The sequence below is a fragment of the Melospiza melodia genome, chromosome 3 (assembly GCF_035770615.1).
Source record: "Melospiza melodia melodia isolate bMelMel2 chromosome 3, bMelMel2.pri, whole genome shotgun sequence".
In the NCBI taxonomy this organism is placed as follows: Eukaryota; Metazoa; Chordata; class Aves; order Passeriformes; family Passerellidae; genus Melospiza; species Melospiza melodia.
In genome coordinates, this window is record NC_086196.1 from 48,031,359 (window position 1) to 48,048,413 (window position 17,055).

The window sequence follows — 17,055 nt, forward strand, 5'->3', positions numbered from 1 at the left end:
TGCACAGTTTCACAATGATCATTAGATCCAATATGAAAAATAGCATTGCAGATGATAGCAATTAAATTCCTTTTAATTTCAAATCATAAAGGGCATAACTTTTCTTTACCCTAATTAAGATTTGAACTTTAATTAGCTCAGCATTGTGGAACTTCAGTAAAGGATATGATCACTTGAGGATAAAGATGATGTGTGTTTATTTCATACTATAGCCTCTAAGCAAGCTGCATCCACCTTTGTTCCTAAAAGCTTTATGGGTCTTCATAGATTCTGTCTGTATTTCAGTCATTTTTATGTTTGCACTTATTTTTTAAAATACAGACAAAATCTGAAATACTGTCTATTACTGTCACCTTTAGCTATGCAGCGTTTATTACACAGCCATCACTGATTTCTGTTTGCACGTTGAAAATGTCAGTTTGCCACTCTCTTAATTAGGGAACACTAGAAGCACTGTCTTAGTCATAGTGATGGCAGTTTTTAAGCAAGTTTACCCCACAAAAAGCTTTGCATGCTTTCAAAACATGGTGATAATATTTTTTTTTCTACTAGGCACTGGGGAAGAAAGAATCTAAATTCAACAGACATTCACAACTGCACTAGTCACTCTTGATGCAGGTTATATGGAATAAAACTTTACTAATAATGCTTAGTAGAGTATTTCTAAATAGATCACTGATTGTGCTTCCCTTGTTTTCCCAATTGTGCTGTTAATTTAATGTAATTTAGTCAAATCAGAAACTCCAAATGAGCATACTGCTCCCTGAGCAAGCTGGGACACGGAAGTCCGAATTGCTGCTCACAGATTTTTATCTCTCTTAGCCAAAACACCCACACTGAGGTAACACAGAGAACAAGAGAGTCTACTCACTTCTATTCCTGTGATTTTTTTTTGTCTTTTTAACTTTATAAGACTTACTAATGTGACACAGTTAATTCAATTATTTAAAAAAAAGGATTAGCTGTTTACATTTTGACAATTCACACAATGTGGAAACACTAAATGTTGATTTAGGCATATGCAGAGTGTGCTATTTTGATTTCAAATTGCCTTGGGAAGGCAGCAAGATAAACATTTAGGAAATATTTTCTTACTTGTTTTTGAGAATGATTGCAGCTTTTAATTCAACCGAAACAGGACTTCTCCATCTTTCTTAAATTGAGACTTTCCATGTAGCACGATCAGGTTGTGTCCTTGACTACAACCAGGGGATCTTCTCTCCAAAACTCCTCTTGTCTATAATCTTTAAATCAGAGCTGAATGGCCTTTTAAAAGTTTGTGGTTGCTCATTCAGCATGTGTGGGTGTAATGCTCTGATGTATATTCTGCAGGAAGTCAAACCAGAATATCAAGACAGTCTTGGTCTACATGACTCCATGTAAACTTTTCAAATGAGCCAGTTGTTCTCCCTGGCTGTTTTAGGAGATAATGTCAGTGCAAAGATTAATAAGAATGTTCATATTAAGTGAAAATGGAAACTCACAAAAAATGGAGAATATATTCTTTGTAGGCATAGCAAAGATGGAATATATAGTAGGATTTAGGAGATTTCTTCCTAGACTTTTAACACTAGGAAAAATTCTGAGACTCTTTCCTGTAATAGAGTAAGAAAAAAAAAAGAAAAAATACCCCAAAAAAGTGGAAATATTAAATGGTTTGAATAGTTTATTTGGAACTGATGAAAAGATGGACATTTCTTCAATTCTTTTGCTGTCTATTGACATAATCTTTACCTGAGGAAAAGCTCTAACATATACAAAAGCTATCAGAGGAGGAGCATATGGATGGTTAGGTGATATTATAGCTCATCCAGTCCATTTTTCTTCAGTGTGATAAAAACAAGCAAACAAAAAGTAAAACAGTAATGTACCCAGCACTGCCTTCTGTGGCAGATGTGTGAGATGCTTTGAAGGGTGTCTGGACTAGCTGCTCAAGAATAAACCAGTATTTAAGCATGAAGTAGAAGTGAATGCAAATCACTCAAACAGCAGGGATATCAGTTTGGAACTGGCTGAATGTTAACAAGGATGCTCAGGGCAGGACTTGTCCCCAGCTATTTTTCTGTGCTCTGTTAAAAATGTGGTTTTCCATTTCATCCAGTGCCACAGGCATCCTCTAAATTTTGCTGGTCGAAAGGAGTCATAGTATCTCCCTGAACTGTTTTTGGAACCTCAAGCAGAACTGATGTTGAGCTGAAGGAGCAAAGACAACAAAAACCTCTGTCCTGTGCTGTGGATGCTCCTGGCTGTAGTGTGCTCTTGGCTACTACAAAAGCCTAGCAGGAGGTTCTTGCCAGTCCCTTCACTCCTGGGAGCATGCTGCTAAACTGGCTCTTACCAGCAAGTTTTTCATCTCTACAGCGCAACTAGGAAATTATACTTGTACTTTGGAATATGGATTTTTCACAAATCTGTGCAGCTTCCTTTAAGCCTTAAAGAGTGAGCCACCCCTAGCCTACACACTCATCTACCACACAGATCTGAATGGGAATTATAAGCCCAAGTGCCATTAACCTTCAAATGTATAGGAGTATAACTTAGCTCTTTCACTGTCTTATATGTTACTGTCAGGTACTTTAATGGCCTCCTAATTTGTGTGTGTGTATGAACTAATTAGCAACACAAAAATATGAAATCACCTTATATTTTCTTATCATCAAGTCTTCTGAGGGTTCTGAATTTGTCTTCATGCATAAGGAAAAACAATCAAAGAAGCAGAGCTTGTTAAATTTGCCTTCATTAACACTGAATTTATTTGCCTAAGTACTCTTATTCCTGCTGAGCTCACTTAAATATACAATTTCCCTGTTTGATATTTTTTCCTCTTTCCCAGAATACATTTTCCAGCTAAAAAGGAATCCACATTTTTATAAGAATCTTTTCTCTTTCTGTATACTTCTTTCTCATATAGTATCCAAGACCACATGTTTATGAAAGATGATCTTTGTCAAAGTAGATCCAGCTAATGCAGCCAGTTTGTAGCAACCTTGCAGATCTTTGCTGATCAGGCTTAACTTTCAACATCTGCAACACAATCCTTTGGACAGGAAAGAAATTGTGTGTCATCTTGTTTTCCTTCATTTTATGAGAAAGTGCTGCCAAGTGCATTGACCTTCTTGGTGCTTTGTTGAAGTCAAGTAATTAACCTATTGGATCTTTTTATTGCCACAAAGGCAATAAAACTCTTGGTTAGTTGGCATGTCTCATTGATTTAGGTGAGACTTATAATTCAAAAGCCTCACTCTTTTTCCTTTCCTTTTCTGATTTTTCACCCTTTTCTAAATCTGATGTTTCACTTCAAAGCTTCTGGGTCTAAGTCGTTAATTCATATTTTAATCCATTCCTTGCCATTTGTGCATACTGAAATCCAATGTCTTAATCATCTCTAGCCTCTTGGCTCACAGCTGTTCCCTCAATTTTTGATATCTGGCATATAAAACCTTTTAAGACACTTTCTGCTGAGTAAAATACCGAAGGCTACATCTGATATTTGTCAGGATAATCCCAGTGGTATTTTCCATAGACTCCTTAACTCTCTTGGGCACTGTACAGTTCATGTTTCCTCTTAATATTGGAAGAATGGTTTAATTGATTTTTCATTCAGCCTTCTGTCACTGACCTCTTTGTCAGACTTCATTCATTACACATTACAGTTTACATTTTCTTTCTCTTTTTTTGTGGTTTTTTTTTTTTTTTTTTTAATTTTCTCTAGAATGGGGCAAGTGCATTTGGGGCTTCAGGGAGATGTACACCCACTCCCTGGGTCAGTATGGCTCAGTGTGCACTGAGGTCTATGTCCGTGTGCATTCATGCTGATAGAGGCCTGTTCTGATGCAGGCACTGAAAGAGAAATCTGGAGTACTTCAGTGCAAACTTGGTATTTTTTCTTATGTCCACCTTTACCACAGAATGTTAGAATGGCTTGGGTTGGAAGGGACTTCAAATATCATCAAGTTCCAACTCCCCTGCTATGGGCAGGGACACATTCTACTGGATCAGGTTGCTCAAAGCCCCATCAAGCCTGGCCTTGAACACTTCCATGGATCAGCTTCCATCCACAGCTTCTCTGGGCATTGTTCCAGTGCCTCACCACCCTCCTAGTGAAGAATTTCTTCCTAATACTTTATCTAAATCTCCTTTAGTTAAAAACCATTCCCCCTTCTCCTATCACTCCAGGCCCCTATAAGAAGCCCCTCTTTCCAGCTCTCTTGTAGGTCTCCTTTCGGTACTGGAAAGCTGCTTTAAAATCTCCCTGGAGCCTTCTCTTCACCAGGCAGAACAGCCCCAGCTCTCTCAGCCTTTTCTTCATAGGAGAGGCATTCCATTCCTCTGACCATCCTCTGGACCTACTCTAATGGGTTCAGGTCTTTCTTGGGCTGGGCACCCCAGAGCTGGATGCAGGGTTCCAGGTGGGGTCTCATCAGAGCAGAGCAGAGGGGCAGAATCCCCTCCCTGGCCCTGCTGCCCACGTTGCTTTGGATGCAGCCCAGGACACGTTTGGTTTCATGGCTGGGTCACGTCTAGCCTCTCATCCACCCCCATCCCCAAGTCCTTCTCACAGGGCTGCCATTTTATCCATTCTGAGCAGCCTGTGTTTGTGCCTGGGTTTGCCCAGCCCAGATGCAGGACCTTTCACTTGCCTTTGTTCAGCTACATGAGGCTTGCCTGTGCCCAGTCCTTTCAAAAAGGAAATTTCTGGGAAGATACAGTGTTGGCAGAATCCATGCCTGTGAAGGCTTTGCTGAAAATGCCTGAATCAGTGCAGCTGATGAGTGCACTCCCAGCTGCATTGATTTATTTTGCCTGTCTGGCCCTCTTCATATTGAGCTGGCATGCTCTGATCACCTTTTGCCCACCTTGGGCAAATATGTGAGTCTGTTTCTTTTTACAATGCCACAGGTTCCTTCCCTGGGCTCTTGCTATCAGCTGACAATGAAGGAAGAAGCAGGATCTGCCATGAGCAGATCCAGGGCTCTGTTAGGCTTTATTGTCATCTTATTGTCATAATCCTTACCATAATTACATCTGGCTAACATTTAACATTAATTGTAAGGCTTTCAAGGCTTGCTGCTCAAACTGCTTAACACATGCCTGTTTTGTGCAGTGTCACTCTTAAGTGCTGAATGTTGTGCTTGAGGAATATATTCTTTCCTCCAAGGTTTGATATCAGAGACTTGGACTGATTATATTTTGATTCTCTTTCTTGTATGTATTGCATTAGACAACGATTTTGAAGCCCACAATGTAAAGGCTTCAAGTGTCTGTAAGCATGTGCAGGTAAAGACATCCTGGAAAGTATTTGTTGTAGGCTCAAACACAGCTGTCCAAATACACCATAGAATATCACAATGACTTAAGACATAAGCAGTAAAAACCTTTAGTATTTCCAGTAAATCTTGTTTTGCAGGATTTCAAAGGTGAAGTTTATTTTGAATGATGTTAAATAAAAACCCAAAAGTCAATGATTTGCAAAGCAAAGCAATGAACAAGAGTAAAATTATTCTACCAAGTTTAATTTTCTGTCCTTAAACACATGCGTACTTACAGCTTTTCACTCTTGATGTATATTCATTTTTATTGACATACCAAAAAGAAAATAAAAATATACCAGTAGTTATTAGAATTTAATTCTGAAAGCTGGAGTTTCCACTTGATCAGAATTAGCTTAACATGAAGAAGTAAATACTCCTCTCAGAGTCTTAATTCAAATCATCTCAAGGTCACAGAATCTAAAGAGGAATATAAAGAATACCTGTTCAAACGAAATAATTTCTTTCTGCACTTAACTTTTTTAATCTCAATTTGTGTTGCATGTAGAGCATGTAGCTATATATATTTATATATATGACCATTATTTTGGTTTAAAACCTATGTGTATATATATACACAGTTTTTTAAAACCTAGAAAAATTTAAACTTAGCAGGAAATGTTAATGTTTATGCATTATTTAGTCCCAGAGTTGCCAAGAAGCCTGCCCACACAAAATCCCAGCAGATGCCAAACACATAGAAGGGCCGCCAGAAGCTGAGAGCATTGCATAGTCTCCATCTCACACTGAGTCATTTAAATTCAGGTGTTAACCTCTGCCTAGTTTATTAAAATCTACCAAACTGAGAAAAGAATGCACAATTTTAGTGGTGTTTCAGACTCCACAAATCTTTAATTTTTTATGTATGTTATCTAATTTCCATAAAATTTGTTTAAGTAAGAATAACCAGATTTAAAGAAAATCCTGGGAAGATGAGTCTTTGCCTTTGCTTTGTTTATTACTCACTGGTGCACCAGAAATCTGTAGAGGCTTCAGAACTCATAGAAGTCTTAAAGATGATTAAGGTAAAATGTGTGTCCACCTAAAATAAACATGAAAGATGGATGCATGTTCTGCAATTTTACTTGATGGTAGTGCTGGTTTAAATTCACCAGACATGCTGATAATTTAAGGTCTTTATCAAAGACTTTGAAAAACTGTTTACTGTGTAAAACTGTCACATGCATAAATATATCTAGGAATATTAGAACTTTTATGCCCCCTACATAATATATAATTATATATTATAAATAGTATATAAACATATAATAGTTTCTGCTTATTGAACTGTAGAAAACACTGAAGATCTAATAAGGCTTAATAAAAATATTCTTTTATCAATCATTCTAAACTGGGATGTAGAGGTCTCAAATAAAAATTAATCTTTTATATATGTTTAAGGAAGTGGTTATAAAAGAGGGTTAAAATTCACCAGAGACTATTTTTTTTTTTTCACCTTGTCTTTAGAAGGTTCCCTCTTTGTATCTAGCACTGTTCACCTAACCCTTATTCAAACAGAACTCTACTGGGGATAATTTGTGTGTTTCACAGAACCACGGAAGGGCTGAGGTGTCCCATCAGGTTCCATGGAAGTGGTTTTTTTCTAGTTTGGTTTGATGTGCCTTTAACTAATCCTTTGCTATGCAGTGTGTCTCAGTTTCTCCATGCTTCCTCACAGCTCTCAGGGGCCTCTGGCTTGAAGGGTCACTAGTAAAGCCAAGCCAAGGAAGGCATTGAGCACTTCTCCCTTCCCTGTGCTCTTTGTCACCAAGTGCCATGCCCAATCCCTCAGCAGGTCCATGTGATTTTTTCCAGTTTGTGTGTTGCTGTCAATACACCTGTAAAAGTTCTTTCTGTGGCCTTTTACTTTCCTCAACAGATTCAGCCCCAGATCGGCTTTGCCTTTTCTCTCTCTTTCAAATTCATTCTGTATTGTTTCTGACAATGTAAAAGAGATGAAGGTTTTTCTCTTTAGCTCATGTCTTCAAATTACTGAAGGTTGAAATGCAGCTAGTTGCAGTTGAAATAAGAGAATAGCTCAGTCTCCCCTATTTATAAAGGCGATTTTTAACAGCTTCAGTTTCTTTCTGTGAGAAAAGCTCTGTGAGTTCCCCTATCAGATATAGGAGGAAGCATATTGCAAATTGGATGAAACTGATAAGGAGAAACAGTTTCTTAGATCGTTCTAGTAAAATAAAAAAGAGAAAATGTAAGCCAAGTCCTCCTTTTTAAATCTCAGGGTTGTAGTTGGTGGATGACATCACCTTTAGCAATTATAGTTAGAGATGTAAAATGCTAATGGCATATTACCCTGAAGGCATTTTGCAGAACATGCCCTGGAAGCAGGGATTTAAGAGGTAATAGAGGCACTTGACAACTCTTAATGAAAGCAGTAGCTTGAAAATCACACATTTCCAGGCTTTTAAGTGCAGTGTTGTAAGGCTTTCAAAAACCAAGAGAGGTTCACTAAAGCATTCTTGCTTCATGTTCTCGAATGGAAATGAGCTCCTTTGCCTGTCTTGTGGAAGTGTTAGCTGAGAGGAAAGTGTTGGAAGAAACAGCAGCAAGTTCAAGCAGTGGGGAGTGCAGAAGCAGTAGGACTTGTTAGATACAATAGGGAACCTGGGCTCCATTGGCCAACTTTTGCAGGGTGTAAATATTAAAGAACAACTGAAAATTATATATTGGAACAAAGAGCCAGAAGAGTGTCCTCCTGGATTTGGTTTCCTAGCAAATGGAAAACCTGAGTTTTATTTGAGATTTGAGAACCTTTTGATGAATTCTGTGCTTTGAGCACAGCTAGGGTGATTTATGACTCTGTGATGTCAATCTGTAACTGGCAGAACTTTGCTGGGCTGTGCTGCAGTTTTAAATTTTTGAAGTTTCAAATGCAAGTCATCAGCTTTTTCCAGCCCTTCACTTAAATCTTTTTGCAGATAAAAGTTTTCTCCCAGCTGTTCATTGTGATGTTTCAGATAAATAAAACTGAAGTGAAACAAAGCAACCCCACAACCTGCTAAATAACATTCAAATACATAAATGTCCATTTGAGTTTCAGTTCAGTTTTACTTGCTTACTTTAATGCTGCAGTCTGCAAGTCCCATGCAGTATTTTTGACAGAAAACAAAGTTAGCAAGATATGAGTTTCTCTAAGTAGGGGTAATCAGGCTGTGCACTGAAGGGTTGGAACAGCTTGTTTTTATCAGGGCTTTGGTGGTTTTAAATAGTATATCTGTGCAAAGTAAGTGTAATCTATACTTTGTGTATTGCTCCTAATTTGAGTCATGCCAAAACAAAGAAAGTGGGTGAATCACTGCTTGCATCTCACCTGGAATGTTTATTAGTTGTAGCTGGAGCTAGGGTGATGCTGGTTATACCGAGTCAGCAGCTGCTCTCTGATGGTTTTGTAGCACGAAGACCAAAGCAGGTCAATGCTGCAAGTGATTCTTGCTTCCCTCACATTTGATATGTAATTATTTACTGCAGTCTGTGGGGAAGCTCAGTGAAACATCCTGTAAGTGCATTGCCACTGTGGATACAGATGGTCAAGTGGGACTTTGGGGCTGGTGACTTAAGGAGCTTATATCTGTGCTGATGAACTCTCTCAGTCTGTATGCAAGGTGCAGGTATGGAATTGCCACCTAGAAATGAACCATGGAGGGTTTTCATTCAAAAGAATTCCTGGAGATTGTTTGGAAGAGTCAGACCAGAACCTTCCCAGATGCCTTTCTAGCAGTTTAAAAATATGCACAATATCAGTGCTTGAGAACATTCCCTGGAAGCATTTTAATGTACAAGTGTTGATACAGTTCAGTGTCTTTCAGGATGTTGGCAAAGTCTAGTTTTTCACTAACTCAAAAAAAAAAATTACTCTAAGAAATTCAGCATATATTTGCTATATGAGCATGAAATATTGCATATACTCCTGTTTTACTGTCAACTTCCCTGTGTGTTGAGCACTAATGTCTATTGATGGCCAAATCTTTCCTGACAGTTTGTCAGGAACCCACTCTGCAATAGATGAGACACAAGATCTGCTTTGGCCTGATGCCAAGAGAAATGACAGAGGGAGAGAAATGTATTCCAGGGAAAAAGTACACATCATTCTTGAATCAGGAACTGTTGAAGCACCAAGCATAATTTACTGGAAGCAAAAGTAAATTCGTTATGGTTTGCAGTTTGCACTGCACAACAATACAAGCTCATATTTATGCAACTTTTTTCATGATACAGTGGTCTTGAAACTGCAGCTACAATTCATGATTAATGCCGTGCATATGCTTACATCATGATAACTTCTCCCACTGAGTCAAAAACTGGGAATGTTGTGCTCTTGAGAAGTAAGCCTGATTTCCATGAGCACAGCCACGTGTCACACATTGAACTTTCTCTCTTCACTGTATCCAGTTTCTCCCGGAGTCTCCTCTCCTGTATCCGTCTGACTTGTGGTCATATATAGTCAGTGAATATCAGAACCTGTTCTCCCACTTTCTAATTAGAGCAGACATACTTCTGAAAGGTAATCTGGGAGCTGCCTCAGTATGGTGGTCAAAAATGTACCTCATTGCAAGTTTAAATTTTGAATGAAGAATATACTCTAATGCCTTACTGAATTTAGACCTTAATATCTATGAAAGCTAATAATACAATATAACTTATTTCATGTTTATTCCAGGGCACAGTTTTTAAGTGTCTCTTTCAGATACTAGTTTTGAAATTATCTCAGTGCCTAAAAAGTGACAATGTTTTTCTTTTTTTCCTTTATTTTTCAGCTGTGGGACCTACTGCAGAAGTTGCAGTTCATCATGACATACATTGCTCCCTGGCAGATTGCCTGGGGGTCATCGTTCCATGTTTTCGCTCAGCTCTTTGCAATACCTCATATCCTTTATAAATTTGTTTTGCTTTATTTTAAGTTTCTCTTCATGTATGCAATTTATATACAGTGTTTGAATGAGATTTGAAATTCTTAGGTAATTTAGTTGAAAATTTGAAAATCGTAGAACATCTGAGAAATACAGTTTCTTTTTTTTTTTTTTTTTTTTTTGGCTGCACGGGATCTGAAACTGGGAAACTGGAACTCTGACTCAACCTGGTGTGTTTATTCCTACCCAGCCACATTCTGCAGATTACTTACTTCCCCAGTCCTCAGCACTGAGTTTTGATGCATCCAGAAAGAAATGTTGTGACAGACATATTGCAGGGCTTATGGCTGACTGAGATCTCAAATATTAGTTTCTTTCTCACTTGTTTCTAGTTGGTATGTCAGATATAAATTCATTTCAGTGAGCCAATTTCTGCTAAAAATGTCCTGATTTTTTTTCAATTTCGGATGCAGCTAGATTTTTACATTTTAATGTAAATTTTTTTCATTGGGATGCTGCGGAATATTCTCCTTTTTAACCTTTCAACTCTGTTTTATGAATAACTATATATGTTTGTCAGCATCAAGGCAGTCCTTCAGAAGCAGTCTGTTTTAGTGCCTCTTCCAGGGTGATCTCCAGGTTCATGGATATGGGGAGTAAAACACGGAGTTCAATGACCTGTCTGTACGGTTAAAAACTGTATATTGAATTTTTAGTCCAAAATTACTCAATTTATATTCAAATTCAGTTAGAAACTTGATTGGATACAGAAAAAAAAAAAACTGAAAAACATTTTAACTGAACAAATGTAACTATATTGGCATCTAAGTCGTTACCAGATACTAACTTTTAATTTCTAACTTCCCTGCTAACCAAAGTTGTAGAAAAAGTGGTACTAATTCAGACCTACTGATGAGTTCCCTTTGTACTGTTTGTTACATATATGCATTTAAGTCTTTGTCCCTTTCATCCCACAGGGCTGGGGATTTTTCCCTTGAGCGATTTCTTCCGTCTGCCCTTTGCTGTGAAGCATAAGCAATGTTGAGTAACAATGCTTATGTTTCTAGATGGGAGGAATAAATGGAAGCCTCAGAGAGAGGGAAGTGCACAGAGAATAACTCCCAGAGGGAAAGTTTTAGATTGTCGTCTTATAGAAGGAAAGCATTATAAAAGAGTGATCTGTCCTAAGAGGTTTAGTTTATTCATAGCAAATCCTTCCAGAATTTCACAATAAAAAAAATATTTTCATTTCTGTTGGGGAAATGTATATGAATTTATTTAGCAAAACATTTAAGAACTAAGATTGCATTATAACAAGTTTCCCTTTGGTCACAAATATTTTCTGCAGTGGTAACTTTGCTCTTCATAAAATTACCAATTAAATTTTGCAAACTGGAAAGTAGTTAAACCAGAGTTTTGTTTGTTTACAGAGTTATTGCTAAAGTGATCTAGGCTAGCTTTTTATTATTTGTATTTATAGTATGCTTTGTAAATGCAAATCTGTCTTCTAAGGCAGTGCTGCAATTAAGATACTGGTTAAATGCTGAAGTTAATATTCCCACAACAGCAATAACTCTGCCTCTTTACATGGTAATTTTATTTGTTGTTATCATAACCCTGCAAACAGTAATGATGAATGCATGTTGCAGTTTACAGAGGTACTAAACCTGCCATTTCTTTACAGAGTTAATTATTTGTGACTCTTAATTGCTTCAATCAGTTCTGCAAACAGGATGTAAATTTTTAAATTTCGAAGTGCCTGGGTGAACTTTTGCTGCAGAGCTCAGTGATATGAGTAGTTCAGCAGACTTTAATGCCTTGGAGTGCAGCATGAAGGGAACACGTGTGGAGCTTTGCCTGGTGGAGGTTGTAGAGTCTCCACCATTAGAAATCTTCAGGATTTTTAGTGAATGTCTATCAGGAGTCATATAGGTTTAGCTGATCCTGCTTGTGGCTGCTAGATGGAATAGGTGACCCTTCAAAGTCCCTCTTAATTCTAAAATACCAGGAACAGGAATGGGCTTCAGACTTGAGGATAGATCTGCAACTTCCCTTCCTAGCATTTAAGTGGGTAAGATGAGGTTATGCATCTATAAATATCAGCATGCTGAGAAAGTCAGTGTAGTTTGTGGTTCAAAGGCAGATTTAACCTAAAAAGGGAATAGTGAAATTTGAGGGGAAGAAAAAGAGTTTGTAGTTGAGATTATCCTGTTTAGGAGAGTTTCTGCTTTGGTTGTTTCAGGGTTAACGCTCTAACATCAGAAAGCAGAGCCCTGTGACAGTCAGTTTTCCCATCCTCTAAGTGGTTGTGTGCCTGGAAGGGACTTGCAGGTAAAAATGTGGATTTTGAGAAACAGAGGACTTGAGCTGGCCTTACTACATAGTTTTGTGTTAAAAGAAGAGGATGGAAGATTTTCAAAATGTCAGTCTTTCACTTACTTGTTTTGAAGCTGGTTTGAATTTAAACAGAGTTTTAAATTGCAAGAATTAATCCTCAAAGGCAATATTTTATTTAATGCTGAAGAGTTTTTAGCTTTGGGGTTTTTGATCTCAAAATTTGATTTTGGCCATGTTAGAAAGAAAATCCATTATTCACAAAGAAACGAGTTCTGCTTCTAGACAATGTAGCCTAACAAAGATGGTACACAGGAAACCTCGCTTGGGTCAGGTTAAAGGTCAGTGTAAGAAAGTATGCCTGTAAGTTTTTGACACTTCTTTTTTATTTAGACATAAATAAAGCATTGGTATTTAAAGTAAATAAATAATGACATAATACAGACAAATTGGCTGTCCTCAAATAAAAATATCCCTGTGACAGATAATTGCCCACTGCGCTCGTTACATATATGTAAGAGTCAGATGCTGTCGCTTCCTCTCATGACATGCTTAGAGATGTGAAACAGTTAAAATCACTTTTCACAAATCCAATGGGTAGTGTCTTCTACTGTCCATTTAGTAGAGCATTATGTCTTCTGATAAAAAACCCCCGTTGCTTCTGATTATGTATAAGACACAAACAGTTCACAGTGGTGTGTGAAATGTCTCAGCTCATGATGGTGGCAATTTTTAAATCAATCATTACATTAGTACCAACTTTAAAAAACTTGGTTTGCTGCCCTTATCTGTCCTCTTTGTTCTCTCTTCCTCTCTTCAGCTCCCATGCCTCCTTCCCTTATCTGACACTTGTAAATACTTGTTCATCTTTCACAGCCAGTGCTTGGTTATGACTGCACTGTAATGTGACAGTTCAACTTTTCTGATGCACTTGCTTTTTGCTCTGTGCTCTGTGTCACTTTTTTAAACTTTATACTCTCAGGGCAGCTCATTTTTCAGTCTCTTTGAAAGCACAAAGACACTGTTCCAGATCACTGTCTTTTAGTAAGTTTGAGAGATTTGAAAGGTATTTTTTGGCAAATATTTGTTTCTAGATTTTGCAAATGGCTTTTAAAGCCTGGCTAACTAGCAGTTTTATGGAAATGCTGTACCAAGAATGATGCTACTTTTGTTTAAGTGGGCTTTTTGTGAAGTCTCAGGGATTGTGGGACGCATGTACAGTATTTTGCTATAAGAGAGTAAGCTAAAAAAATTCTGGTTATTGGGTGATTTTACCTGAAATTTAGATTGAGATGTGCTTGATCACTGTCCATTGATAGTGATTCCTTTAGTTCATGGCTTCTTTACTTTGCACCTTCCTCCCAAGAGAGATGTAAGGAAGGACAGCTGGTCTCTTATGCCAGTTTGAAAGTATTTTTCCTAAAATTTCATGGATGTGGTATGAATTAATGAAGAATTTAAGCCTAACATTTTATTTGGTTGCATTTATTTATGTTCCTTTTAACTTGCATCTTTTTCAGTATCCTTATCCATCTCCTAACTTGCTTTCCAGCAACCTGAAATATGACTTTACATTTGAAGTAAACTATGGATTCAGGCATTCATTATGATGTTTATGTGTGATACTTACTACTCCCCTGTCCTCATCTTCTCATTTCTTATATATTTCAAAAAGTCTGAAATGCTGAACATTTTTTAGCTTTGGAATAGTAAATTCTTAGTAAGAATCAATGTGAAAACATGACTTTGAACCAGCAGGTTGGATCAAAGAGGAATAGTTTCTCCACATACAGGGTCGTTCCAAAACAAGCAGAAGCCCACAGAATGGAACACTGGACACAGTGAAAGCAAGACTCTGGTGTGGAGAACAAATAATTTTCAAGAGATTGGTTTTTTCCTCATGTGTGTGTGTGTGTTTTAAACTCTGTGTCAGACTCTGGAAAGGCACTTTTATGTTACAGAAGGTAGCTTAGGTAGCTGGAAAAGGGTGTTTGCTGCACTGCCTATGCCTAGCATCTGTCCTCGGGCAGGGATTAGGCAGGGTCACCCCCATAATGAAACTGTAGCATTGAAGAGCCACTTACTACATGCTGGTAATGGCTGATTTGGCACTGCCTGCCTTCCTCCCTTTCCATGTTACCTTAACTTGCAGTTTTCAGACTCTGCTATGCTTTTTTTTCAAACTCTGGCCGCTTCAGTCTTTTCTACACCACTCAGTCCATTTCTGGGCAGCGTCATCTTCATCGCATCGTACGCACGACCAGTCAAGTTCTGGGAAAAAAACTACAAGTAAGATTATTCACAAATGTCTACCTTTGTTATTTGTAAAGGTTTTGCTCTCATTAGTTTCATTTCTGGTGGTATTTTTTGTTTCCAAAGATAATCCTTAAATTAGAGCATGAGAGGTTAATCTTTGAATCTTGTTTCTGGTGTTTTACTTTCCCATGGTTATTTGGCTATTTCTGAAAATGTATTTAAGCAATTATCAGTGTGTTACAGATGAGGCGTCATGTTGCATTTGTTGTACAGACACACAGTAACGAAGCTGTGAAAAAGAAAAAAGCAGTAAAACTCCCAGTTGTCAGCCTTTTTTGTCTTGCTATCTAGTGCTAGCAAATAAATCTGTGAAGCCTTTGGCACTAGCAGTCAGACTGCATAAATACATTTTGTACTAACTAGGCTGATTAAATGCTACCCTCTGGGATGCAGCAGGTAACTCTGCAGCTGCACAACTGTGATAGAAAGGGAAAATTGCATTGGCTGAGTCTGGGCTTGGCCTCGCCAGTGAGAAGGGCCACACACTAACCACACCTCTTGTCTTGGTGTATCTTAGTTTGAAGGGTTTTCTTTTGTTGCATTTTGACTTGTGTCAGTGCATGAATATGTACTCATCTATAAAGAAATTAGTCAGACAAAGCCAAGTTATATAAGGAGGCTTTGTATTCGTTTCTGAATGTGATGAGATTTGTGGAAACCTTTCGAGGGGAACTGAGTTTTGTACACTGGGACTAGATCTTAACAGAATTCTCTCTCACATCTTTTTTACTGGGTCAGCAGTTTAATTCTTTCAAGAGAGTGAAGTGGAGGGCAGTTATGGAAAGGCAGGAAGCTACCACTAATCCCACAGACAGCTATACATTTCTGGACAGAAACTTTGAACAATACTAAGTAGGAAGTTAGGATTTTACCATCTGCTGCATTTTACTTCAACCAGAGCATTTTGAAGGCATGCAGTTCCCTTTCTAGGGACTCTTTCAGCTCTTCTTGCAACTCTAGAGCTCTTTCTTTCAACTCTTTAAGAGAACCAACCTCTCTTGAAGGCACATCACTGCCATGTAGTTAGGGTGTGTCAAGTCTTTAGGTTATTGTCAAGGGAAAAAGGGGGGGTCATTTATATTTGCTTTTGGTTTGCCTAATCTTTTCATACAAAATGAACAGGAGATATTCACAGGAAGTAACTAAAAATGGTTGATACTCAATACTTTATAAAGGAGGTGTGTGTGACTTGTTTTCATCAGTAGTGACCATCTGTGATTCCCACTAAGGGAAGCAAAGAACTTAATGCTAATAGTTTTGCAAAGCAAGGTAATTATTTTATCCATAAACTGTAAAACCTCAAGTACAGAAAACTAAACCCTTTTAATACTTTAATTCACCACTGCTTGTCCTTTCAAAATAAGCAGCAACTACAACTTTGTCTTCAACCAGAAGGCTTACATTATTCTTTGTAAAAAATTGTGTTTTGGTGCTTGTTAGAAATTCTGATGTACCTTCTGTGAACTCACTTAAAACAAATAACACAACCTTGCCTCTTGAAAGCCTTTCAGAAGTAGAAAACAGCCTTGTAGAAGGTTCAGGTTTGTCATCGAAGTAAAGTAAGTCTTTGCCTGAACCCATGGCATCTCAGAATATGTACATGGAATGACTCCTCCTAAAATTGTATTCATTTTGTCTCCAGTACTTCTAATTCTCCTTTTCCTTACTTCCATTTCACATGAGGAACTAACCAGAATGAGTGAGAGTTGGACTGAAAAACTCCTGGTTTATTAAAAATACACTGTGAAAAGACAGAAAAAGGCAACAAAGGGGAGCAATTTTATATTAGGAATAAGGAAATTTTCTATTAAATACTTCAAATAGTTGAATGAACTGAATGGGCCTTGCCTTATTGCTTAAAATTTTGCCCTTTCAATATGTAAAAATTTCAAGGGGTAGCATCATTGCTTTCTTTTTGAGCTGTGGAGTTAGAAAGGATCAGGAGCTTGAGCTAGAATGGAAAGTTGTTCTGGCTCCTGCACATCTGCCTGTCTTTGGGCTGCAGTTCTTACAGCCAGATGTGCACTAAATTTTAAGGTTGTATAAGACAAAACAGAACAAACAGATGTTGCTGTACAGATTTCTTTTTTGGAGTGCATTGATGCTTTCTCCAAGTTCAGCTCAGGGTATTTGTGGAAAGTCACAGGTTCTCTGCAGTGTTCTCTGTATGCATACAAAGCAGGAGCTCTTGGAGATTTTTTTGGCTGTTTCTATACTCACTGCTTGTTGAC

At 37.8% G+C, this 17,055-nt stretch overlaps 1 protein-coding gene across 1 annotated transcript in view; it reads left to right on the forward strand.

Annotated features, from left to right (window-relative positions):
* The window catches only part of PCNX2 (pecanex 2), a 151,802-nt gene that overhangs the window by 82,192 nt on the left and 52,555 nt on the right, over positions 1–17,055 (forward strand). Inside the window, exons 22-23 of the mRNA XM_063151627.1 lie at positions 10,082–10,190; positions 14,668–14,797. Coding sequence (XP_063007697.1) covers positions 10,082–10,190; positions 14,668–14,797 — 239 coding nt within the window. The remainder of the gene's footprint in view (positions 1–10,081; positions 10,191–14,667; positions 14,798–17,055) is intronic.